The 26,126-nt window shown below is 39.3% G+C and overlaps 1 protein-coding gene across 1 annotated transcript in view; it reads left to right on the top strand.

The window, feature by feature from the left end:
* Positions 1–25,923, top strand: part of SHISA9 (shisa family member 9) — a 175,690-nt gene extending 149,767 nt beyond the window's left edge. The window contains exons 3-4 of the mRNA XM_009081024.1: positions 6,137–6,292; positions 25,541–25,923. Coding sequence (XP_009079272.1) covers positions 6,137–6,292; positions 25,541–25,923 — 539 coding nt within the window. The remainder of the gene's footprint in view (positions 1–6,136; positions 6,293–25,540) is intronic.
* The last annotated feature ends 203 nt before the right edge of the window (positions 25,924–26,126 follow it).

Below are 26,126 nucleotides of genomic sequence, written 5' to 3'. Positions count from 1 at the left end.
CACTTGCCCGTGCTCCACGCTGTCAGCACAGCCCACAACACCACTGTGTCAGAGTTTGGTGCCTCTTGAGTCTGACAGTGTAACTAAAGATGTCCCTGCATCCAGCATTTTGCTTGTCCTCAGAAATCCACTGAGGTTATCTATACGTGAAAGACCATGCAACCTTTACTCAGGAAGACAGCAACAAAGCAAGAGGTTAATCATGTAAGAAGAAAACATCAGTATGCTGAGAGACTTGTGCAATCAGTGGCACCACAGAGAATCCCAGTCTGTAGCATGGGACTAACTCCTACAATTGCTTGGTAGGACAGGGGAAGGCACAAAACAGTATATTTGATGACAAGCATTTACACTGTAGACTGTCACTTCCATTAAACAGAAACATTTTTTTTCTGGATGAAATGCCATCCCACTCATCTCAGATCTTTTTTGTGATTGTGATTAGATGGGTAGGTTGTCTGTGTTACAAGAGTGTTTTTATGCTATGGTGCAGAGACAGAACAGATCACTGACTAGCACAAATTGCCATGCAAAATACATATTGTCTCAGAGCTATCACATTTAGGGGCAATATGAATACTCACATGACCTGTGCATCACTGATGACAAAACAAAAAAGTCTGCAGATCATAAAGCACAAAGACTTATAGGGATGACTTAGAGCAGCATCATGTACAGAATAACACAGCTCCATGTGTTACTGAGGGTAGAAGCTGCATTGCAGGGCTACAAGTGTTGAGAAATGGCAGCAGCAATGATCAAAGCTTGGAAAGACTGTCAGATGAAGAAAGCTTGAAAGAAGTAAAATTATTATTCCAGAAAATAGACAAATATTTGAAAAGTGGTAAAAAAAGCATATAAAATAATGAATGGTACAGAAATTGGATTGCAAGCATCTGCTCTTGCAAAAATACCAAATCAGTTAAATTGCAAGGCAGAGAAATTAAAGATTAGATGATAGGAATACTTTTCAGTTTAGGACTTGGAGTAGACTTTGGAAAATGCTGCAGCAGGATGCCATTAATTTAACAAGAGCTGAAATACTTTAAACTACGTGAAGAACAAGGCCATGGATATTTTCAACAGTAAGTACAAACCAAAGGGTTCAAGTTTAAAAGTTTTGGGGCACAACCCCCAGTGTAAGACCTTTCAGAGACTATTTTGCATATAAATATCTTTGGGGCTCTTGCACCCTCCACCACACATTTAGTTCTGGACAAAGAGTGCTATAGATGCACCAACACTGCATCATCTAGTGGGTGTGCAGCCTGATTTTGATGTACCACCTTTTGCAGAACAAACCCTTGTGTGACTCTGCATACAATCGTGCACTGGGTGTGAATAAGAATATCCTTTAAAAAATGCATTGAATGCAAATCTGAAGGAAGGGGTAAAGAATGTAAATAAAGACAATGACAATGGCATTATATTACCTGCAAACACAGAAAAAAATGCAAGTTATATAGGTACAGGAAAATGCACAAACACAAAACCTCAGTGAAGGTCAGTTCAATTGCTTTGGGACAACATACAGAGAGGCAGGAGGAAGTGTATAGGCCAAGGATTTGAGTTTCACCCCAACAGGAGGCTCAGTCCCATGAGTGGAGAACAGTCTTACTATCCAGGAAGGAACTGGTCTGAAAGGAATTAGTTTACAGGCATAGTCAAGTTGTTAAAATCCTACAGCCTTCATCCTATCTGGGAGTTTTCTGAAACAGCAGCTGCAGTTTCTGTTGGTGAGGCTTCTCAGGAACACAAGTATGGATTAGCAATGCTGGATGAGCAGTCTTATCATAAAGTTTAGTATACTGAAGAACAAAGAGGCAAATATGCATGCTGGTGGCAGTGCAGTTATGGATGGGGAGGGGAGCAATTTTAGACTGATAATCTCTAATCATTGAGATATCTCCTGTTTTTATAGACATTATTTTCAATTTTAGTTAGTTCAGGATATTTCTTTTTCTCTTGAGTAGCTGAAAATGCTCAGCTATTATTATATTTTGCTCTGAATTTTCTCTTTTCCTCCCCTTGACTTCCCAGACTTCTTTTGTCAGTCTTGTTCTCATTTCTTTTATATGTGTGTCTGCAGGTGGCTTTTATAGCAAAATCTCATTCTGCTTTCCTGCCCCTTCCCCCATCCTCTCCTGTTTTGTTGCTGCATTGCCTGTCTCATTTTTTTCTTTTCCTTACGCCTGTAACCACTCATTTACTAATAGATTCCATTCTGTGCCTATGGAGTTTGTTCATTTTCCATGTCTGCAAGCTCTGAATCACTGGCTTCATTGTACAGAAAAGGATTGAATCCCCAGGCCACTTGACAGAACAGGTTTCACTCTGCCATGGCTGAAAAGGAGGAGGATAGTGGCTGAGCTTAAGGGATGCCCATGGCAGGTTGTTGGCTCTCAAGCAGTGAACAAGCTTATTACTGCTAGCAGCCTACTAACATCCCTTCCTCTAACCCTGAGCCTTCCCAACAGCCCTGGCAGCTTCTTGACAGGATTAATCAAACTAGGTGAACACATGATATATGTTCTATAAACAATGCAGACCTCAAAATAGTCAGTTTTGAAGCTTTTGCCTTGTCTTACTACATTCATACACATGACTATGGTTAGTGTCTGGTACTCCATACTGGGTTCTTATTTGCATTTAATAATTGCTGACATGCCCATTCCTTGCTTCCTGAATGAAATGCATAAGTCAGGTATAAGACCATCTTGGCTGGATAAGGCGCAGAATAATTACAGCAAGAAATTATACCACTGTTGTCACTAAAGTAACTCCAAAATTTATAATTAGGGAGGGGTGGAAACACTCAAAAAAAAGCATTTTCACTTGAAAAATGAAGTAAGCAGTTAGCTTTAGCATCTGAAGACAAGTTTCAATTGCATAGGCTGAGAAATAGGGCAAGATAATAAGCAAATAAAGTAATGATCTATCTTCATCAACTACTGGGACTGTGAGCAGAAGTCAATGTCTTAGCCATTTCCAAAGGCTCACTGTTGGTGGCTGGGATGTAAAACCTACTTTCTCTAGCTATAAACTGGTTTTGGTCCAGCTTCCTCCCAGTTCTTATTTTCTGCTCCATGCGTCTCCCACCAGCTTTTCTATAGCTAGACATTTTAAGGGAATTACAGTCAAAAACACTCTTCAGCATCTGAAGAACTGTTTGATTTTGATTTTTCTTTTTTTTCCTTGTCTGTCTCATTTTTTGCCCAGCAGACATTTAACTTCTGTGTGCTGAGCTCCAACATGCTTTTTGAAACTCTTCCTTTTTTCTTTTTCCAGCTCTCCCTTTTGGGCTGGTAGTAGGAAAACAGAGAGCAAACCACTAACATTATGTCCACAATGACTCCTCAAAGTCTTGGAAGGGTAGGGAGCAGGTTGGCAGAGTATTTCCTCGCTTCAGCAGAAAACAAGTTAGATTGGGAATTCTGCAGGTTTTTTACAATATGACCATTGCTAATCAGGTCTGATTATTCATGCTAGAAGCTGCAGCACAAACAGTTTTTTGACTCTTTTTGATGTTCATATTCTCTGCCTTTTAAAAATAAACCCATACATTGGCAGTAGCACAGTGCAGCTGGTTGTATGGGATCCTGTGCTGGACAATACCAGCATCACATTGCCAAAAGTAATGTATGAGCACAGACACAGCTTTTGGGTGAAAGTTGTCCCCATTCAGTGAAGCCAGCTGTTTGCAAATACCAATCACACAGCATCTGCTTTATAAGTATAAAGGATTTAATTTGGTACCAAAGGTCACTGATAAAGCTGGAAGGGATATTTCTGGTTAAACCTTCTTCCAATTGAATCCATTCCATTGGGAGCCTCTTCATAAACAGGAATCATTCTTCAATATGGTTAAATGCACTTCATCAGAGTTTGGCCTTTTGCTTAATTTACTTTGTGCAAATGGCCAATTTGAATGACTAATTTGAACTGTGTCTTCTATGTGATGACTTAGTCTTGTGTGAGTGAGTGAGGGGCACTGTGTAGTCAGTGTGGCAATGGAAAAATGACTGTCTAACTTGCTTGAAATTCATAATTCAGAAGAGTTCTGGGCTTTTAACAAGACAAATGAGAAGTCAACAACGGTCTAGAAATTGAAAACATATTTCTTACACCTTCATAAATACTCAGAGGAGCAAACCCAGCACAATTAGTAACCCAGCAACCTAGTAACAGCATAAGCTGCCACTGAACATCTGGACAAGAACCAAGTTCACCTAATTCATCTCCCCCAGTACATTTCTGGGGTAGCTTTCTTCAGTACATTTGACGAGACAACAGAGAAAAACTTATAGGTCTAAATAAGAAACACATACAGAAGAACATTCCTGGTTAACTACACCTTATTTTGCAAGTCTCCACAGCTGGAAGTCACTTCAGCAGTGAGCATAGAAATACTGGTGCTCACAATACTTTCACCACAGTGAAATCCTGATGTGTTGACAGACTGAATAATAAGAATTGACACAAGGGAACTTCTAATAATAGCATGTATGAAGTAATGATTTAGTTCTACTCAGAATTAAGTTAGTGAATGTAAAAAAAATGCAGCAAAACTATAACTCTATATAAAACTCTATATTGCTATGGGAAAAATATTTTCTCATTCAGCTCTAATTATTATCCTCAACCCATTTGTTCCCTATTAACAACCTGTAACAACAAGAAGAAACCTACTGTTATTAGATGATAGCACTTGTAATATTTTTGTTGAGTCGCCTCAGGGTGCCCTCACAACTTGGGTACAAGTGTATGTGATTTACAGAGCTCTGCAGAGGCACAGGCAGCCTCAGCCTGAGCAGCCTCAGCTCCACCAGGCAGCAGTGACAGTGAAGAAGAAAGTTAAAAAAACACCTTTGGTTTCTTTTCTCTTCCAGCAGTAAATCTGTTAACTGACTTAAGAGCTCCTGCTTATTAATGAGCTGTGGAAAGCCAAGTGGCTCAATTCCCTTAAAATCCTGGCAGACTGTAGGAATATTTGGCTCCTGCCAGGTCCTGTGGGCACTTGGAGGATGGTCCACTCAATCCATCACAACAAACTGCCTTTCCTATAACTGACCAACTTTCTGTCTACAAGATCCCTACCCTGTGCTTGATGCTGCAGGAGCTACAGTACTGTCACCAGTCCAGCACCACGGTTCCATTGCAGGAGAAAAATGCACCTGTCTGTGACTGCAGAAGCCATGATAAGGTTCTAGGACTGCCAACCAGCTCCAAATATCTCAAATATACAAAACCTAGAGAAAAACTCAGCAAAACGATACGCTGACCATGTTGAAATCTGTTGAAATTTAGGTTTGCAAATTGAGTGTAGCATACAATTCTGACCAAACCTTTTAGAGGCTGGAATTGAACTTTAAAAACCCAAAATTAATTAATGTTATACCTTAGAAAGAGAAGTATTCAGCCTGTATTATCTACTATAAAGGAACAAATCAGCACCAGAATGGATTTGGGGTGAGTGCTGGTATAAAGCTGTACATAAGCAGTCATTAGCTCCTGCTTTTATGTATGTCTGCTACAGAAAATATTATCTTGGTATGATATGGTGACACCCACTGTCAGGGAAAAGGAGAAAACATAAGAATAAAGTGTGTGCTTTGAAGAAATCACCTAATGATAGTCCTGAGCCAAAAAGCACTTTCTGCACTGTGAGGCATGTCAACAGAACACAACATAAAGCTGTGCAAACAGCCACGATGGTTCTGGTATGAAAAGCAGTGTGACTGCACATAGGCAGCAGCCAGCCTGAGCCAATTTAAATTAGCCTGGCCATGTAACTGCACAGAGAGACATTACTGTCCTGTAGTCAAGCTAAGTGGGAGCAAATTCCATGCTTTGGTTTGTATCCTAGTGGTGCAGAAAATTCAGTATTTGTGTTGGTGTTCAACTGTTTTGAAAAGCTATTTTTTAATTCAAAGATCTGTTTATACGAAAGTTATCCTGTGTTGCTACAATCACTTGTCAGCCTTTAATCATGCCATTAACTCTTTGAAGCACAGGTTTGCTGCACTCCAACTCCCACTTTGTAGCAAATACTGTCTAATCTGCACTCGATATTAATGTCAAAACCTTAAGACGAATTTCCTTTTTTCTTAATGCTTGTCGATTTTCTTTAATACAGATCCACCACAGATGAATAATGTCATGCCAACATCTCCCCTCCTTCCTCAAATGGCACATCAACATTCATATCCCAGCCTGGGACAGATCACAAACCCATATGAGCAACAGCCCCCAGGCAAAGAACTTAACAAGTACGCCTCTCTCAAGGCAGTCGGTAAGTAAGCGACGCGACGCATGACTTCTCCTTTAGATCAGTGTGTTGCATTTGCTGTTAGCAGCTGACACTCTACTTCAAAGTTAAAAACAAAGTCTTGCTCATCTGGATACTTCATGGTAGAATTTCATAGAGAATATCGCATGGGAGAATTTAATATAGTATATCATGTTAGTTGGAAATGTCATGAAAATTAAAGGGGGACTAAAATTGGTGAGAAGAAAATGACATGCCAGAACTGGTGATCATATGCATGGGTGCTCATATATGCATACAAAACCACACCATGCCCACTGCAAACCAATTTTCCAATTTTAGCAACTTTCACCTGTGTTGTACTTTCCATACCTATCTGCAGAAATGAGAGAGAAAAATATCAGATATGCTTCAAACTTGATGCATATAATTTAGACACCTGCTAAATACTTCCAAAAAGAGAAGGCACATTTCCTGCAGGATGTACTTTAGTAGGTCACTGGAGGAACATTCTGAGGTCTTATGATTTCAAACAATTAGTGCATGATAAAGCTCCTAATCAAGGTCCCAGAGGTGTCTATTTTCTGTGACTGATTAGTATTATTTTAAGCAAATGGGAGAAAATCCTCAAAGAAACAGTCATGGGGAAGGAAAAAGACAATAGTAGGTAAAGAATTCTATATAATTTCATACTGGATGTGTTAGTTGATATAGTTTTCAGGGGCTGGAAACACCTGCTGCACCTTTACCACCTTAGATTTCAGGCCCCTTCTAGACAATAATACATAAGGAACTGGGGGGTCTATTCATAGCATCACACTAACCCTTGCTTAGCTTACACATATGGATGTTAACATCATTTCCCCATAAATTTAGAGCAATGTCACACTGCCTATTTCCAGACAGAGATATTTATCTCAGAAAAACAGCAGAACAGCTAAGAACATTGTAACTTACCAATCTAGTTTTCATCATACCAGAAAAACTTTTCATGACAGAGTGGCATCCCTTTATCAGCACTTCAGGACAGCAGACCTCTAACAAAATATAAACCAAGTCCCATCTCAAAGAGTTTAGTTTTGCTTGTTGATTTTGTTTCTTAGAAGTGGCATTTAAAAATCTGTTTATACACATAAGGGTTAATAGCTTACTGCTAAATTATGAATACTGAGTAGCTTCACAATTCCTTCTTCAAAAGGTGATACTGTGTAATGATATGGTGATTATCACAGATTTATGCACTGATATCAGGCTTCTCTTTCAGATGTCAATTTAGGTCAAGCCAATCATCAAAGCTAAAAGGTACTTAAGCATAGTAAAATGGAAGATGACACACTCTAAGAACTCCTCTCATCTGCCCAAGAGCCACTGAATGTACCTATTTTAAAAAAAATTATTAAATTAGAACTTAGATATTTCTTGTATGTCTGAGTACAGGTTTTTAAAACAGCTAGATTATAACCATACAGTTAAATCAACCTTGAAAGATTGTGCACTTCAGCTCCAGAAGTTGTATAATGCCTCTCAGAATCTTAAACTAAATTAAACATAACTTTCAGGGACATTTTCTTCCAGGAGGATTGCACTATCTTCCCATGCTCTTCCCCTATCCTTCCTATCCCCCTTCTCTTCTTTTGCCTCTGTAGATCCTACTGGTCTCAGAATACATCAGCCAAATTTTAGATGCAGAATTTTGACAAGTACAAAACTGCTGCATTGTTATCCAAACTTTCCAGCAGAAAACAATAGAGATTTTGAAAGTGCTGTACATCACACCTTCTATCTGGATGTATGGACCAGGAATTAAACACACTCAGTTTTTAACCATTTTCAGACTCTCAAGGCCATGATTCCCACCAAGAAGACCTCTTGAATACATGCCAAGATCACAAAGAGGTTTTTCCATGATCCAGCCAGGCCTAGGTCTGTGACCAGACTAATATCAAGCTATCCAGACTGCACATTGCAGAGTTCATCTTGGCTTTATGAGAGCTCTGAGGGGAAGTAGGAACTGGCCTATATCAAGCCCACCAACACAAATTTAACCTGACAACATCTTTTGAACAAACAGACATAGACTGAGTTCACCCTGACCTGGTCTTCATGTCACGGGGTGAAGGCAGTTTTCATCTGCTAACGTTCAGAGTTGCATTTACAGATCCCCTAGCAGGTTAATGAGTGTGTGTAGTCCATTTCCCTTTGCATTCATTGATAGTGGCTTGAGGGTGTATTCATTTGCCACAACAGAAATTTAATAAGGGCTCTGTTCTATATTTCTCCATGCATTTGAGGCAGACCATATTCATCTAAGTGGCCCTTACTCTGCATGATCCCATTGTTCAGGTGTAGTCCACTGTGCTTAACCCTATTCTTTAATGGGAGGTTGGGGGTGGAGGAAGAAATATTCCTATTGCTGTGTAGCAACTGTAGCTATAGTACATTAATATCACTCATCATAATGTGGCCATAAGTGGTAAGAAGTTTAGATAACTGAAAAAATGAAGCTTTACCAGAGGCAATATTAAATTAACTTCTACACAGCTGCTTTCTTCTGAAGTACAGATGTCCTAAAAATTTGGCTAATTTTAGAAGTGAGCTACTCATTCCTCAGTGAGTGGCTGCTGTGAAAATTCAGTTCATGGAAAAGCAGCAAGTCACAGGAATCTCTGTTTTGATCATGTTCAGGACCTCCAATAAATTCAGTGAAGATTCAAGTGCTTGTGAAAGAAAGAGACAGCAGAGCCCTTGCTAATAATTTGCACTGTATTACTGAATAAGAATGACCCATACTTTGGTAGTGAGGCCAAGCTGATCCCTAGGAAGCTACTTTAAAGCTACACCCTAGACTCCAACTGATGGAGCTTAGCAGAGTGCAGTTTGAAGCTGGACTGTTCATGCATGTATGCAATGCAATGTGTGCACTGCAGAGTGATTCAGCACAACAAGGGAGAAGAGAGTTGAGAAGGCCAATGTGGATGTATTTTATTTTAAAAGCTAAATATTTTTATGTGGACGAGTTCAAACTGCACAGCCAAACCCTTACAGGCTCAATAAATGTTCTCTGCATTTCTTGCTAGGAATGTCTTTATTTGTTGCAGCCTTCAGAATTCCTTAAGTACTGATCATGACTGCTGACCAAATTCACCTTTCCCCTTTACTGTCTTCTGGCATTTACATCTCTGAATGATGTGAGGACATTCTGTGCCTCTTTTATACTCTCACATGAGTGCTTGGAGTACAAGGTAATAGTGAGTTGAGATCTGCTTACCGTTTTCCTCACTGCACTAGAATTTTACTCTTCTTCTAGCCTGGCATGTACCACCACCAGGGAATAAACAGCAGAATCTAGAGGACTCTTTGGACATGAGACAGGGCAACACACACATCCTGAATGAATAGATAAGAAATCTATCTCTTTGCACCCCTAGTCTATCTGGCTGACTAACCTGGCTTACTGAAAGATGCACTTTGTTCATCCATTATCTTCCCATTTTCAAGCCACACAATCTTTTCCAACAGTGTCAAATTTTTCCTACCAAAGAATGTGAGAGACTCTCTGAGGAAAAAGGGTTAACAAGCTCCAAGACTAGTCCCAGCAGAAGTGGTCACTGAATATTGTGTGGCAATGAAACACTCAGTGCTTAGATAGTTCAATTCTTTGGTCACCTGAGACGACATAATCCTGGTTTCCTTCAGGGCTTTTGCAGTTTTTGATTATTTATGGGAAAAGTGCAGAAAGAGGTTTTTCTGCATAAATTATTCTTATTTCCAGTTCATCAACCATGTTTTTACTCCATGCTTAAATGGTTATTGCTCACTTAAGCAATACTGACATGCCTAAAGCTACAAGTGGATGGAGATCTTGTAGCTGAACACCTTCATGAAATTCAAGTCCCAGGACATACAAAGGTAGCTCATCACAAGTTTTTATGCACATCATTTGGACATTCATTGGGAAAGCATGAACAACCCAACTTCAAATTCCACTCTGCTAAGCTGTAAGACTTGTGGTCCATCCTGTTGCTTCATAAGAGTTTCCTAGGTCTCAAAATGCCCTTCCTAGCCTGAGGTATTAGTTATATTGATTCAGTCATACTGTTCTTCCTGGCTCAGGAATGGTTTATTCTCCTCCCCAAGTTTTGGGGAGTGCAAAGTCACTAAATTCCTGCAGAGCTTCTTAAAGAAATTCAAAAATACCCCAAACCAAACTTCTAAATCCCTTCAAGAGTAGGAAAATGATCACTCAGCTACTGGAGAAGTGCACAGACATACAAGTAAGAACTGAGAATACAAGTATTCCTATAGTTTAACATGATCCTATATTTCTTTCATAACTTTCTTCTTTCTCTCACACACACAAACCTTTGAGGAACTCACTGGACATAACTTTGCAAAAAAAAAAAAAAAAAAAAAAAAAGAGATAAAAGTCCAATGCACAGAATTCCTCCTTGAAACACAGGCTCAGAAAGCTTTCTGTGATGCTGGGATTTGTTAGTCTCCTGTGGGATTCAATCAGATCTAATTGATTGGATATAGTGAAGCTCGAAGGAGGATATAATTGGCAGCAAACCCACCATCACAACTCTGAGTCTACAGCTCCCAGCATTTCTTGAAGCTGCACAATTCTTTGATCCCAAAGGAAACATGAGACAGTGCTTCAGCTCTGCTTGCAGCTGCAAAACTGCAGTGTGAGATTCTGCAAATATGACAGTCAAAGAATAAATATTTCCTTGTTAGGTCACTGTAGAAAATATTGTGGCCACAAGTGTGCCAATGCACAAGGCAGCTTCCTCAGAAAGGTGAAGCATGTGAGAAAACTGACCCAATTTGTGTGTTCTCTACACACACAGGAGGATCCAAAGGGGAAGATCACCATAAGGTTAACTCTGGGGTGTTATCTTTGACCCATCCTCCTGTCTGATGGAAAGTTTGTTGCTACCTTCTTGCAAAATTCAGATCTACAATTTCTACAGAAAAGACTGTAACTCTATGCTGCTACAAGCTATGTCTTTCGAGTAAAGAAGTGACTTAACAACAACCTCTTAAGAATTCGAGTCCTATCTCACCACAAGACGAGATACTGTACCACTCCCAACAGTTCATTGTGCTCTGGGCTGCAAAGAAACATTGTATTTGGAAAAATGGAAACACAACATGCATGCCCATGCATCCACAGAATCAACCAGGTAGGAAAAGACCTCAAGGATCATCGAGTCCAACCCTACCGTGGTTACTAGACCATGGCACTAAGTGTCACATCCAGGCTCGTCTCGAAAACCTCCAGGGATGGTGAATCCACCACCTCCCTGGGCAGCACATTCCAATGCCTGAGCACTCTCTCTGTAAAACATCTCTTCCTAATATCCAACCTAACCCTCCCCTGGCAGAGCTTGAGTCTGTGCCCTCTTGTCCTGCTGCTGGTTGCCTGGGAGAAGAGACCAACCCCCACCTGACTCCAACCTCCTGTCAGGGAGTTGTAGAGGGTGATAAGGGATTGATACAATCCACTTGTCTAAAAGGTAGAACTAACAGAAGTATTGGACACACTATGTTTGTATTCATTTGCTTTCCTATACCAACCACACTGTTACACTGGAGGTAAATATTCACATTTCTTTGGAAGGCTTAAAAGGGATTTTTGCTTTCATTTCAAAGAGTAAAGGAATTTTTTAGCTACTACTTCCATAAGCAGTTACACAAAGATGGATCAAAAAAAACTGGGGACATGAGAGTAGCTCTCTAGATTTAACACCATGGAAAACTGACAGGGAAGTACAGATTAATGCATCATTTGTAATACCCAGAGGGTGATTCAGCTAATGATTTCATATAGCAAGAGGTATGTTCAGTGTCATGAATAATGCTAGACTAGGCAATCTGCCCAATTCAGTGCTGGAACTACAGGTCTGTCTCAAGGAAGTATGACATAAAAGCTTGGGATCCTTTTATTATGATTGTTTACTTTACCCTGTGTGGCTGGAGAATTCGAAGCTTTTAAGTGTTCATTTGTTAAGGAAGTCTTTCGTATTTTAATCCTTGCTTCTCCTCCAGGCACAGGAGCAAAGCCAAGCAGCACTCAGCAGCAAAGCTCACTGTTCCAATCCCCTGTTAGCACTGTTCCCTCAGCTCTCCCACTTCCCAACTAGATGAAGTGCAGCATCACTTGTTTCACCCATATCTTCTGCTAAGACCCACCAAACTCCACATCCTGGCCAGTGTGTGCAGATGAAATTCTGACCTTTTCTCACTTCAACTAGATCATCTAATTGTTTCCTCTGCTATTTACATTATTGTTTCTGATACCTGCAGGCACTCTGGCATAGGTAAATAACTGTTAGCATTGCTGACATTCTTTTTCAGTCTTTTAAAACCCAACATTTTACTGTAAAATCTACAGGGGGATATTCTTTCTGAGGCTGGGGATTTGTGCTGTGGGGATTCAGACATCCAAGCAGCCACTGCCCAAGCCATCCAGTAGAAAACAGATGGAGCTGTTGAAAGGTAACTTTGGGGGTACATTGGTCTTGGCAGAAGTGACATTTAGGCTGCTGCAAAAAAACTGCAAACAGTCCTTCTTTTAGAAGAAGCAGTTTTAATACCAGAAGAAGATTCTCTTATACACTGCCATCTATGTTGTCTCATTTTTTAAGACTTCAGCATCACATTGAACTTATGAAAGAAAGGAAATCTGACCTTCAGCTCCATTTAGTCCAGGTTTATCTCAGGATTCTCTTTGTTTTCTGGGTTGGACTCACAGCTAGTGAATTTGTTAGGTCTGAATTTGGTCCACGACCTGGTTTTCTGGTGGCTGAAAAATATTTATACGAATGCACTAAATTCTTATTCTTATTTCTCACAACAAAATAGCAAATTTAAATCTGTGCATCCCAAGTCTTGATATTCTTCCCACCCATTCTCCCTACAGCAGAGAAACAGCCATTTTTTCTTGTTACCAGCATGCATTTTAAAACAGTGAAAATTAAATCATCACCAGGAGTTCATAGAAGTTCAGCTTATAAACACCATTCCACAATCCATCAGTTATATGCCATAGAGAACTCACACCCTTCCACTAAAAATTAGGTTGTCTGGAAACTAGTTGATTTTAAAAAACCTTAATAAATGATAAATCATCAAAATTAAACAAAAAGTAATTTTCTCCTTTTTATAACACGCAATGGAGAGATCTGAAATAACAGTAACATGAGCCCAGCTGACCACTAGAGAATGAGTCTTTCAAAACTACAGTGTTCAGAGATAATAACTTACAGGAACCAGGTTTATTTCCATCTATTGAGATCAGTGACAGCCACAGGAAGAAAACAAGTAAATCTAAATCAAGCATGGGTTATCCCAACCTATTTCTATGAAACGCTGATGAATTATGCAAGAGATTTTTTTAACAGATTAAGTGATGTGAAGACATGAGTGAGTGAAACTTTATGCTTAGGCAATAAAAATGAGCCAACAAAAAACTAGGCTCAGCTCACACAAAGACAAAGTCTAACTATGTTAAGCATTTTTCACTTGCATCGCTCCATAAACATCTTTCTCGGTTTTATTCTGCAATATAAACACCCATCTATGCATAAACACACTTCTCATTCTGCAATGCAAATTTTTTATCAATTATTTAAGCATAGAGATTGATGGCAAAGGTATGAAAACAATTGTGAAGACTTGCAGATAAATAGCCACACTGCAGGATCCCAGCTGAAGTGGAGATTTCATCTGAACAGTGACTTTTACAGTCCCCACCATGGAGCCTACACATTGCACTGGTTGTTCTGAACATACTCCACTCATTTTTTCCCTCCAGACTATTAGCTTTGTAGTAATATATGGCAATATAAGTTTCAGACACGTGCTCAACATGTGATACCCTGCAAGAGGTTTTCAGAGGTGCCAAATGACCAAAATTTCTAACTTTACTGGTGACAGAAACCTGCTCAGAGCTGTTTGTCAAAAAATCAACAGAGATTGTGAGAATCTGTCTGGTTTTAAGTACCTGCTGTGCTTAGAAAGTGTTCTAAATTCAACACATGGAAGTAAAGTTCTAAACAATTTCAAAAAGTTAACTTTGAAAGACTTCTGGGGAAAAAAGTCTTGTAGTTAAATTACAAGTTACTCTAACCAAGGACTTTTATTTATTGAGTAGTCTTTTACACTGAAGACATTCAAATAAAGAAGCAGGTTATAATGATTGATGCAGGGTGTTTTCTTTTTAAAACTCCAAAGGTGAAAATGAAAATTAGCTTTGTAAGGAAAGGCTTTGATGTAAATTTTTCCAAGAACTGACCAAAGAATAACAGAATGAAGCCTGAGAATACAATTCTGAAATCCCACTACAGTCAATATGTTTAATTTAGGAATTTTGGGGTTGAGAAGCAAACTGAGTGAGAAACAGACTTAAATTCCTATGCTCATATTTTATTGCCCATAGTTCTACTGGGTTATTTTATTTAATCTATATTGGGGCTATTTTTAGATGAAAATACCATTTCAAGTACATCTGAATCTGCCTCCATGTGAACAACAGAGCTTTAAACTATTCCATTCAAGTCTGTTGCATTTACAATGTTTGGGATGGGAACATTGAGGTTTACCCTGGTAATTTGCAGCAGTCATGAAGATTACTTTGGCACAAGCCAAGTTTACTTGAGTAAACAAATAATACTTTTGTTTTGGTTCTAACCAAATTCAAAAATGCAAAAGGTCTAATATTTTTCAATTTTGTGTGTGGATATATGTCAACAGCAGAGTGTGATGTTCTACAGAATTACCCATGAACATCACTGAAGACTAGTAAGAGAATTGATAGGAATGAATCCCTTATTAACAATATAAATAGCAGCAGTTATCTGTCTGCTTTTTTGATTCTGCAAAGGGGTTCTAAAGACAGCAAATATGTTTGAAAGAAATGACACAGATAAAAGTCACAGAGACCACTGCTTTACTCCTACACATTTATACTGTAATAACAAAGGGCTTGAGGCACGGAGAGAGGCAGAGCAGTGACATGATTTGAAATGCACACAGCCAGTTAAATTTTGCCGAAGTCCATCCCTAATAGCTTTTTTGCAAAAGGGTAAGAGGAGCTGAAAAAAAAAAAGTCTGGTATGTAGTAGCTATGATAATACAGCATCCAAAAAAAAACCATCACCACAAAAATAGCAGTTGGTCCCATCCTAATGGCAACATTAAGCACAACAGGTAATTTTTATAGTGGGAATGTTTGCCAAACCTTCCAGGCTATGGAAGTTGCTACTGCACAGGAGAGGCACAACTGCAGCTGAGCTGCTGCTGCTCATTTTCACAAGAGCTGGTTCTGACTGCAATCCCTGAGAGAAGGGGCAGAGGTAGGAGCTGTGCACTCTGCTGGGGCAGAAGTGGAGTGTGTGTGCACTATGAAATATTCATTGCCATGAGCTCATTGCCAGTTCTGCCCGACCTGACTCAGACACAAACTCTTTCTGCCAAGGCTACTTGGAGAGTTCTGTTCAGAGCAGGGATCAGCTCTGCTTTGCCTTTGAGTTTGCCCAATCTGCATGAAAACCTTATGAAACTGATTTTGTTCTGACAGTGCAAGTTTGACAATCGCCAACAACACTATTTCTTTTCCCTTTGACACACATTTGTGGTTTGGAAACCTTTAGCAACTACACACAAGGCTTTAATAATACAAATGCCAGGGAGTCTAAAAGGTGGGAGGCAAGAAGAGAAGAAAAGGTAAAGAAGAATACCAGAACTGAATGTGTACAAGTACAGCTGTGGAATTGCTTTTATTTTTTCTCCTGGCAAAAATAATAGAAAAATATAAATTTCTATTAGGAGCAACTTATGCCACAACTATTTGGGAAAGAAAAAAAAATCATCAACTTCAATCCAGAACAATTGCTAAAAATTCATTAAAATCATGGCAGTTAAGAAGCAGATGAAATAAAAATAAATTATGCAAAAAATAGCTATCACCTCATTGGGACTTTTTTCATTAACCAGTACAATTCAAAAAGCCTTTAGGCCTACTTCATATTCAGAAATAACAGTGTAAATCTAGTGTGATGGCAGCTGAAAGACAGAAAAATGCAAGTTTATTTCAGCACTAAAAACACATCTTAATTATGCATTCAGAGACCTGAATTGGGTCTTCTGTGTTCTCATGCAGTTTTCTATGCCATCACAACCAGCATTTGTAGCTGATTTGTAGCTGGTTCAGACACATGTTTGAGTTATAACCAGCAGTATACTAAAAGAAACAAAAGCATCTAATAAAAAGTATTAAAACTGGAAATGAAATTCAGCACAGAAGAATGCCAACAGCGATGTGTGAAAAAAAAAATTAAATTGGGTTCGTGCTAAGAACAGTTATTACAAATAAATGTGGTCAGGAATCTAACAGCTTTTTCAGTCAACGTTAAATAAAATAAATTGACACCTTAAGGAAAACCAGACATGCATTTTTAGATGCTAGTCACATTGTACAAGACTGTGAACAATTTTTCTGCTGTGACCCACATACTCCTGAGTGTGCAGCCTGCCAGGACAGTCCACCTGGCCTGTGGTCCAGTCCCAGGAGCAAAGCACATTGCTGTGTGCACAGTGCTGGAATCACTCTGACTGCAGGAGCAGGACCTGTTATTGCACATGACTGCACAGTTTCTCTGCAAATGTAGAAAAAAGTACTGGTCCTGGAATTGTGAGGAAACTCTGCCCTTAAACAAACTCAAGGTCCAAACCAACCGAAAAGGCTGCAAACAATTTTGTTTTATTGTTGATGTATGAAAGCTTTCCTGTAAACTTTTGACAAAATCAGATTTAACCTAACTGATTTGCTTGAGAAGCATTAAAACCCACCCAGTGAAAAAGCAAGCAAGATTACTGAAGGAAGAAGTGGAAGAAGCCTTTTAAGCAAATCTCCTAAGTGTTAACCTCTTTGGCTTTGGACAGCATTTTAGAAAGCAAGCCAAACCCTCCTTTCCTATAATCAGTTTATGCTCTAGTCATGCTTTATTCAGAAGTTAAGCATGACAGCATGACTGCTTAGATACTTTCTATTTCAAAAGGCAAGTTTTCCTACCATATATAAGGTTTCCAGAAAAAAAATTAAACTGATAAATATGCTTAAATGAGATAAAATGAAATAAATATTTAACAGCAAAACTTTTCATATTTATTCGTCATTGTAGATGCCACGAAAGCTATGAGCTTAGAGGCCTTTAGGAAAAAAAATAATGAAAAAACAGATTTACAGTTACAGGACAGCCACTGGCTGCATTTTCAATGAAAGTCAGAGATTTGAATATATAATTCTCTTAGACTTCTTTTACAATTTCATCCCTTGGACGAAGAATAGAACTGGCAGATTTATTTCCTTCTCCAGTTTATCATTCATTGCACGACACTGAACCAGCAGTTTAGCATGTTGATGCTTGAATTCAAAATGTTAAATCACTCAAGGATACAACAAAGTAGTGTGATTGTTGTCTATCTGCATGCAACAGATTGCAGGATTCCTGAAAACATTTACAATTTTGATGTTAATTTAACATGATGTAGCCACCATTTTTTTTCCCAGGTTGACAGAACCTATTGATTTCGGTTAGTCAGAAATGCTCTTTTTTTTCTTATACCTGTTAGATTCAAGTATTCTGCATGCCACTGGTCTCTATGTTAGGCAGAATGTGTGTGTGTGTCTGAAGTGTTTTGATCAAAAGCAAATCACAATATCACTGCAGCACTTTGCAAAATTGAATCATAAATATTGCAATTTAATACTATGTAAATCAATGCAGTCAAGTATACAAAACCCAACTGGAAAAATCTGTTTTACATGTCCAAGGAGAAACCTGCCTAAACTTACACAGTAAATAAACATTGGGAAAAAGAAAAATTAAAAAAAAATAGACTTTGCAGTGCTGTGTTTTTTGGCACAGTGTCAGAAGAAAGGTCTTTGCTCACAGACATGTGGCTACTCTTGTATTCCAGGGAAAGGTAACCCTGTGTATGAGGAGCCACACATGATGTCTGATGCCTGAGGAGTTAATCAAAATCTGTCTCAGTATTGCCAGCCAAGCAGCAGACTTCACTGCAGTGGTTAAAGAGAACATTGCTGAGACTGGAGGCTTTACTTACCAAGTCTAATTACATTCCTATTCCAAACCATCCCTAATGCATTTCAAACCCCAGAAACTTTCTGGCCTCTTCAGCCTTTCAGAAACTGTCATGAAAGTAATCGATAGAAGAGAAGAAATTGTTAGGGCCTACGTATTTATCTTTCATCATGTCTCATATCTTGAAAGAATTTTATTTCACTGGGAAAACAAATGTAGTCTTGTGTCTGGAGGTGGACAAGCTCTTTTCAAACAAGGTCTGCAGAAGAAAAGGTGGATATGGTCTGTGTTTTCATGCTTGGTCTGTCTCCAGATCACTGTAACAAATGAGTAAAAGATGAAAAGATAAAGGAGGCCAGGAGAGGGATAACACAGAGCCACAAAATGTAGGTCTACAAAATTTATGAAAGTAATTTATGGGTGGTTCCATGCATTATGTATTTTTCTTTACCTCTCTCAGGAATAGGGAATAAAAATCATGAGAAAGAATCCACAGATGTCAAATACTGTCTTCCTTTTTAGGATGTTTTAAATAAATGCAAACTGCTGTTAGAACTTTTGGGGGAAGAAAGGCAAATATTTCAGCAAATATATGACAGAAATCAATGCATTGCAGGCCACAGGTTGAAATCTGAATTTTCAGAACACAATACAAGAATGAAAAAGGAGGGTCACAAAAATCATTTGAAATGGTCTTTGCCATTTTTTAGAATTTAGTATGGTATAAAATTGCCCCACCTTGTACACAGACACCCCAGTGCCTATGAGAACAGCTAGTGACCAACCATGAAGTAGCTACTTTCCTTCCTCTTGGCCACAGAAAGATCCATCATTACTCACTGCTGGGATTATACAGACAGAATCATGTCTACCTGAAACATCTACATGTATTCCATTTTCCTGCAGAATTCAAGTTAAGCAAAGCAAATTCTTCTATGCTCCATGATGCTTGGTGAACCCATTAATTCATAAGGCAGGTCATCAGTTATTTGTTTCACTGTATGGAACACACTTTTCCATGATTTTATTGGATCCATACCTGAGGGCAGCTAATATGAATTCTGTCTGTGCTAGTTTTTGTCCCTCACCCAAGAATAAACTTGTGCTAATGTACAAATGATACTGCTTTGATTTTCAGATGAAATCCTGCAAGAGCTCTGACACAGAGTTGGTTTATATCTTGGAAGCCTTTGAACATATTGTCTTAAATGCCAGCTTGGAAAGGCAAATGAATAAGCAATCACACATTCAGAGAGGATCAACACCACCACCAAAGGCAGCATCCCAATATTCCCCTGGGCAAAATCCTCATGTTGTCTTTAAGACAGGATTCATCACCCTTTGTTCTTTCTTTGACTTTTCACTTTGATTACTTAGAGAAATATAAGGTTCCTATAGCTTCGGGTAACTACACCAGTGTCTCAGCAAACTCATGGCTGTAGAAGCAAAGCTTTGTTAAAAACTGGTAAATATTACATATGGATAGTCTTGCTGTTACACAGAAAACACCCACAAACAGGCAGTCAGTGTATTTTAGCTGTTATCTGATGTGTCATTGAGGCATTTTCACTGCTATCCTGTCCCCCTGCACTCTCCGTTGGCTTGTTTTCTGCATCTCTAGCCCTAAATTGGAAACACAGTCTCTTTGTGGCTAGAATAAAGCTCTGCCTTTCACAAAGTAGTTCTTAAAATATGTTCAGATAACAAACAAGTCTGTGAAACATCTACTGAGAGACAGTGTTCCCTATGTATTTTTGTGTCTCCAGGCTGTGACTGTAAGCTCTCAAGGAAGTTTGTGTTTGCTCTGGTTTTTTAATGTCTTTAGAGCTTTTAGAAGGGTTCACTCCTTTGTGGATTCTCTTCTCTCACTTCAGAGGTTTCTTCCCAATTCTAGGGGGCTACTTTCACAAAAGCTGTAGGACAGAATTGTCTTTCAGAATTCTATAGCTCTCCTATAGCTGTAAGAATTGGTGCAAGAATTCAGAACTCACAAAGATAAGATCATTGTCATGGAGGAAAAGGATAAAAAGATCTGCAATATTTTACAAAAAGAAAGTGTTACACAATGGCAATGCATGTCCACATGACTCTATGCCACAAGTGGCTACATAGTGACCTTGGACACTACTTAAGTTGGGGAACAGAATAACATTACATAGCTTTAGGGCCATGTCACAGCACAGATAATGCACACTCAAATAAGCACACTGAGAAATTCTGGCCCTATGATAGCCACAAGGATTTTTGTCACCAATATTCAAGAAAACATGTTTGCATCCATGGCATTTAGTCTTTAAGAGACTAAATACCATGGTTTACATGCTTTTGTTATATAACTGTGGCTTATGAAGAAATATATGAAAATTCCAAGTTTGGTCATGGCCAATTACCAATCAGAAAAGAACAAGGCTTGTGCCTGTTCATGACAGATTTAGGCAGAAACATCAAACTTGAATCAAAACATACCATGTAAAGCCCATTTCTTTCTGGTCACTTCATCTAAATGAGCTAAAGTCACTGAAGTTTTCCTAGGTATTTCCATGATATTGCTATCCCAAGCAGCTTGGTAGCCATCTCCTTTCAAAATTAAAAATCAAGGAATAAGGCAAGGGTCCCAATCTGAGACATTTGACACCAGTACTCGCAAAGGAGAGATCAAAGAAAGTTTTGGTCACTCTCCCTAAGGCATTGCTGGATTCAGATAAGAGTGAGGAGTGGAGTAATCTGCCTTTTAGGTCATAAGCTCATGAATGTACATCTGCTCCAGTGGAGTAGGACTTAAATCTACATTCCCTACCCAGCAAGATGCATCCCAGATTCTGCTAGGATGATCCCTACACAGATAAACATGCTGTGGAACAGAAGAAAATTCAAGATTTATTAGCCTCAAAAGACAAAGGAACAGAAAGCATCTCTACAGCACAATAGTTAAGGTACTCAGCTGGGAGGGAGAGTCCTGCTTTTGATCCTTAAGCTGTTTCTGTTTTTTTTTCTGTTCTTCATTTCATGAACAGCAGGAACAAATGCCCAAGTTCTCCCTCCTCCCATGCACACACTAAGTTGGAAAAAAATCTTATTTCAACATTTTTTCCAGATGAACAGCTACAATAGTAACTAAATTTATGGGTGCATTATCTTAAAGAAGTAAAAACCTTACAGAGGTATTGAAACAAAACATTAGCTACCAAGAGGAAGGAACACAAATAATAATGCTGAGAATTAAAGCCCTTCTTCTTCTATTGTTTATTTGGTATTTTTGCAATTCTAATCTTTATCCTGCTGGCAAACACAACAGTGACATCTTTAAATCCTGTTTTACTGATTGATACACAGAAGCCAGTGCAAAGGGCTGTGTGCATCACAAAGAAAAGGGATTCTATTCCTTGACACCAAAATCTCAGTACAGTCTACAAATAGCCATTCAACTCCTTAACACAACTACCTCCCCTCCAATGTGCTAACAGCTCATTTTACAGCAGGTGAACCCAAGGCAGAGGGAAGTTGAGCCATGTACCTAAGGTCACATAATAAAATCTCTCCTCCAGCTCCAAAATGTCTCTTTGAGTGTGTAAAGGCCACAAAATACTTATCGAGTGTTTTTAAGAGGAAAAACAAACTCCCTAAGATTTGCAGTTGATTTTTAAAGTACTTGGCATCAGGATACTATTAATACACTTTTCTTGGTAAAACATTTGTTACAAAACCATGCTCAGTATTCCTCTTCTGAATCTTTACTGCTTTGAAAATGAGAAGTAAAAAAACCTATTTCTGCACTGTAGTAGCATCAGGTCACACAGGGGCACAGCACACTGCTATGATAGAACCTGTGAGGTAGCATGGAAGAATAAGTACTGCTTTAATACTTGCCAAAAGCCTCTTTTAGCAACTGAACCATTCAGTTTTATCAGTGCTGTTTGGGCTACAATGGTTTTTACCTCCACCCACTTCTGGTACATGTGCCTGCTCAAAGAAAACAGTTTCGTGAGGTTAAAACATTAGCCAAAGTTTGGCTTTCTCTGTTAGCATTGAACTCCTAGACGTGTAAGAAAAGCTCAGGCATAGCCCTGCAAACCACTGTTTGATCAGGACAAACACAAACAGCAGCTCTCCCCCACTGGCACTGCCTCACACGACACATGGAACCAGCCATTCATCACCTGTTTGCCAGATTTCTGCTTGGCTCTGCTGATGAGGATTTACAGATCAAATCCTGCTTTGCTCTCTTTGAGCTCAGTTCCCAGACAGCAGTTGGAAAAAGTCCCTAGAAAGGGACTGGACTATGAGTTAAAGCAACTTTAATGTAACCATATTTACAGAATGAAGCATTTCACTTTCTGTGTGCTCTCTCATAAGAAACACAGAGCATTATTTTACATAACAACATGGCATAAACAAAAGCAAAATCAGTTTCAGGTGTGTCATAGGCACAGTCCTTGTGAGGCTGATTTCTTCCTCCCTTAACAGTGGAGTGTTCTTCAGATACAGCAGTAATACAATTTACTCTTTTGTGAGGACATCAGTCTTGATGTGATTGGAGATCTGAGTAACATATCCCATATCTGACAGAATTCAGAGACCAAGTCCTATTGCTGGCAGTGGGAAAAGTGTAAGAAAAAATTCAAGGAAACTGAGGAAGTAGCTTGAGCTTGTTTTGGCCCTTTTCACTCAGCCATACAAAAGAGAAAAATGGCACAAGAAATAAGGCAATGCAAAGATCTGGAAATTTTGGTCATTATTTACATAACCACATCACCTCTGTTATTTTTCTAAACAGAAGTCATTATTTACCTTGTAAGTGATTAAAGATCTTGGCTATGTAAGACAAATTGCTGCAGCATAACTAAGATAAAATTAAAAGTACAAACTTTCAAGTACACTCTATTCTTATGTGAGATCAGCTTAGCTTTTAATTTTTGACTGCAAATTAAACCAATTTAAACGTGAAACAGGCATACAAATGTATCTATATTAAAAGCTGGACATAATTAACTGTGCTGAATTTAAATTCTATAAGCTAGCATGACTTTTCATATATAGACAAGGTCCAAGTCACACAATATGGAAACTCACTCCCCTAACCAGCTTACTTGCAGTGCCTTTGATGTAAAAATTTATCAAAATAAATACTTGTGTGAATATTCACAATGCCTTTTCTGCAACCATTTTTCTCAATTATTGATAACAGCTTAATGAGAACTTAGCAATGTAAACGCATTTCCCTCTCATTTTTATTCAACTCAGATGTAGCTGTTCTGTAGCATTCAGTGAAGTTAAATTAAAAGGACAAGCCACATTTAGAACTGGAAACAGCTCCTGCAAGGAGAAATAGGTGCAACTTCTTGATTGTTCAGATTACAGATCTCTAAATGAAACAACTCCTCCAAAAATCAAAGCAGAACTTTGCAGGCTTTCCTTGTAACACTTTACAGGTCGAGCATCAATTGCACATCCTGGACTGAAATTAGAACAGCTCATTATCTGCATTCCATGATTTAAGGCAGAAGACACCTGTAGCTATAGAAAAGCAGTCACTCAATGATTCAAAATAGAAACAGATGAAGATGGGTAAAACACACAGAGCCTAATTTCAGAGCACAGACAAGAGCAATTTCAGTTCACTGAAGAGGAAACACCTCTTTAATGACAAAATGAAGGATTTAAGAGCAAAGTCCAGTTGCACAGTCATTATACCAAAAATGCCATGAGATGATAAATAGCAACTGCTTTTGATAATATTCCTCCCTGTTGAGGGGCCAGGACAAGGGAGAGGCAGAACTAAAGCCTCGTCTTGAAGATTAATCTGATGCTCCTGGGAATTTCCCCTCCTTGCATAAAGATCCAGTTCAGAACTAGACAGAAGGAGAAAATTCAAAGTGCAACAAAAGCCTCCTAGGAATACTGGGGAGTGAAAAAAAGAGGGAAGCTAAACAAAAAAAACAGCAGAGAGAATTAAAAATCTAGTCATGAAAGCAAGAGGAGCTGAGCTGTACAGACAGCTACATGTACAAGACTTCTGCAGAGAAGCCTTACATGGCATAGCTTCAAGGGAAAGGGATGGATCTAACCAGGGCACAGCAGAAGTCAAATCCAGGCTGACACAATCATACATTCAAGGCACACCACTGCTGATTAACACACCACTGTGCTAGCTGCTCTGCATATTTGGCACTATCTTAAATAACCATCTAGATTTTTGAAGGGGTAAATAAAACTCTTTACGTAAAAGGCAAGATCTTCAAAAATGAAATTCAGTTAAGCTTCCTTTAAACCCTTAAAACTCACTCTCAAAATCAAAATGAGTTGCTGGACTGCAGCAGAATGCCTTTAGCTTCCTGAGCATGGTTCATACTTTTAAGCAAGGCCAAATAAATGCCAGCAATAACAACAATCAAATTCAAGCAAAAGCATACACTAGAAGACACTTGCTTAGGAATCTCAGAGGACAAAATCCTGTTTTGAGAACTGCAATGCAGTGTTTGTTGGCAGGGCTGTTGCTGTATTTCTTGGTGGCAATGACCCCAGAAAATGATGTCAGAACCTGGAATTTAGGATTTTCATGGGCTGTAAAATCACAGGGTAAATACCCAACCTTCAACAACCTAAAGTATTTTCTGCCCCATAAAGCATTAGTGAACTTCCAACCATTTAGAACAACAGATCCCATTTTTAATTTTGCCCTAAGGTGTTACTCAACAAAAACAGGTCCACTTCATCACACATCATCAGACCTTACATCTGCCTTGGTTAAACATGGCACTTTGCATTTAAAGGGGTGTGCTCTCATACAACACTGCAACTCCAAGAAAGCCTGTGTGTTTCTGTGCTTCCTGTGCTATTTGAGATGAGCAGTGGTAAGATTCATACGACCTCTCCCCATAATGTAAATATCAGCACAACCTGAGTGCTTTGGGGCAGGGACAGTCTTTTGTTAAAAGGCAACATGGTTTTGTCTGCATATATGGAAAGCCTACATAATGGCACCAAAAATATGCTACAGGGAGGAAAAAAGGGCTGGGAGGAGTCATGGATTCCTCCACTGATGTACTTGTAACTGTGTCTGACCTGCAGATAGAACTATGCATGACCTGCTGGAAACTGTTGAACATTTTTCTTGTGTCCAACTGATTTTTTTTTGTCCCCTCCCCCTTTTCAATCCCAATAGCTGACAAAGTCAACGATGACTTCTACACCAAGCGCCGACACCTTGCAGAACTGGCTGCCAAGGGGAGTCTGCCCCTCCACCCAGTGCGCCTGGACGAGGAGAGAGCTTACACCATCGACAGTGGGCTCACCAGACAGAACGGGCAGAAATCCAGAATGGCAAAGATCCACACACACCCCTTAGGTTACAATTCCCACTACAAGACCTGGGATCCCAACGATCCATCTCTTAGGAGGCAAGCATACACAAACAAGGGGAAGCACGGCATGGGGGACCCGACATTGAGTGACCCCCTGACAACCCGGAGCCAGCACTACTTGGGCCCACAGCCATACTTCATAACCAACAGCAAGACAGAAGTAACTTCCACACACACCCCTTAGGTTACAATTCCCACTACAAGACCTGGGATCCCAACGATCCATCTCTTAGGAGGCAAGCATACACAAACAAGGGGAAGCACGGCATGGGGGACCCGACATTGAGTGACCCCCTGACAACCCGGAGCCAGCACTACTTGGGCCCACAGCCATACTTCATAACCAACAGCAAGACAGAAGTAACTGTTTGAGTTTGTTTCTTCTTC

Source organism: Acanthisitta chloris, unplaced genomic scaffold (genome assembly GCF_000695815.1).
Source record: "Acanthisitta chloris isolate BGI_N310 unplaced genomic scaffold, ASM69581v1 scaffold248, whole genome shotgun sequence".
Classification (NCBI taxonomy): Eukaryota; Metazoa; Chordata; class Aves; order Passeriformes; family Acanthisittidae; genus Acanthisitta; species Acanthisitta chloris.
The sequence above is the reverse complement of the archived record's forward strand: the minus strand, read 5'-3'. Positions and strand labels throughout refer to the sequence as shown.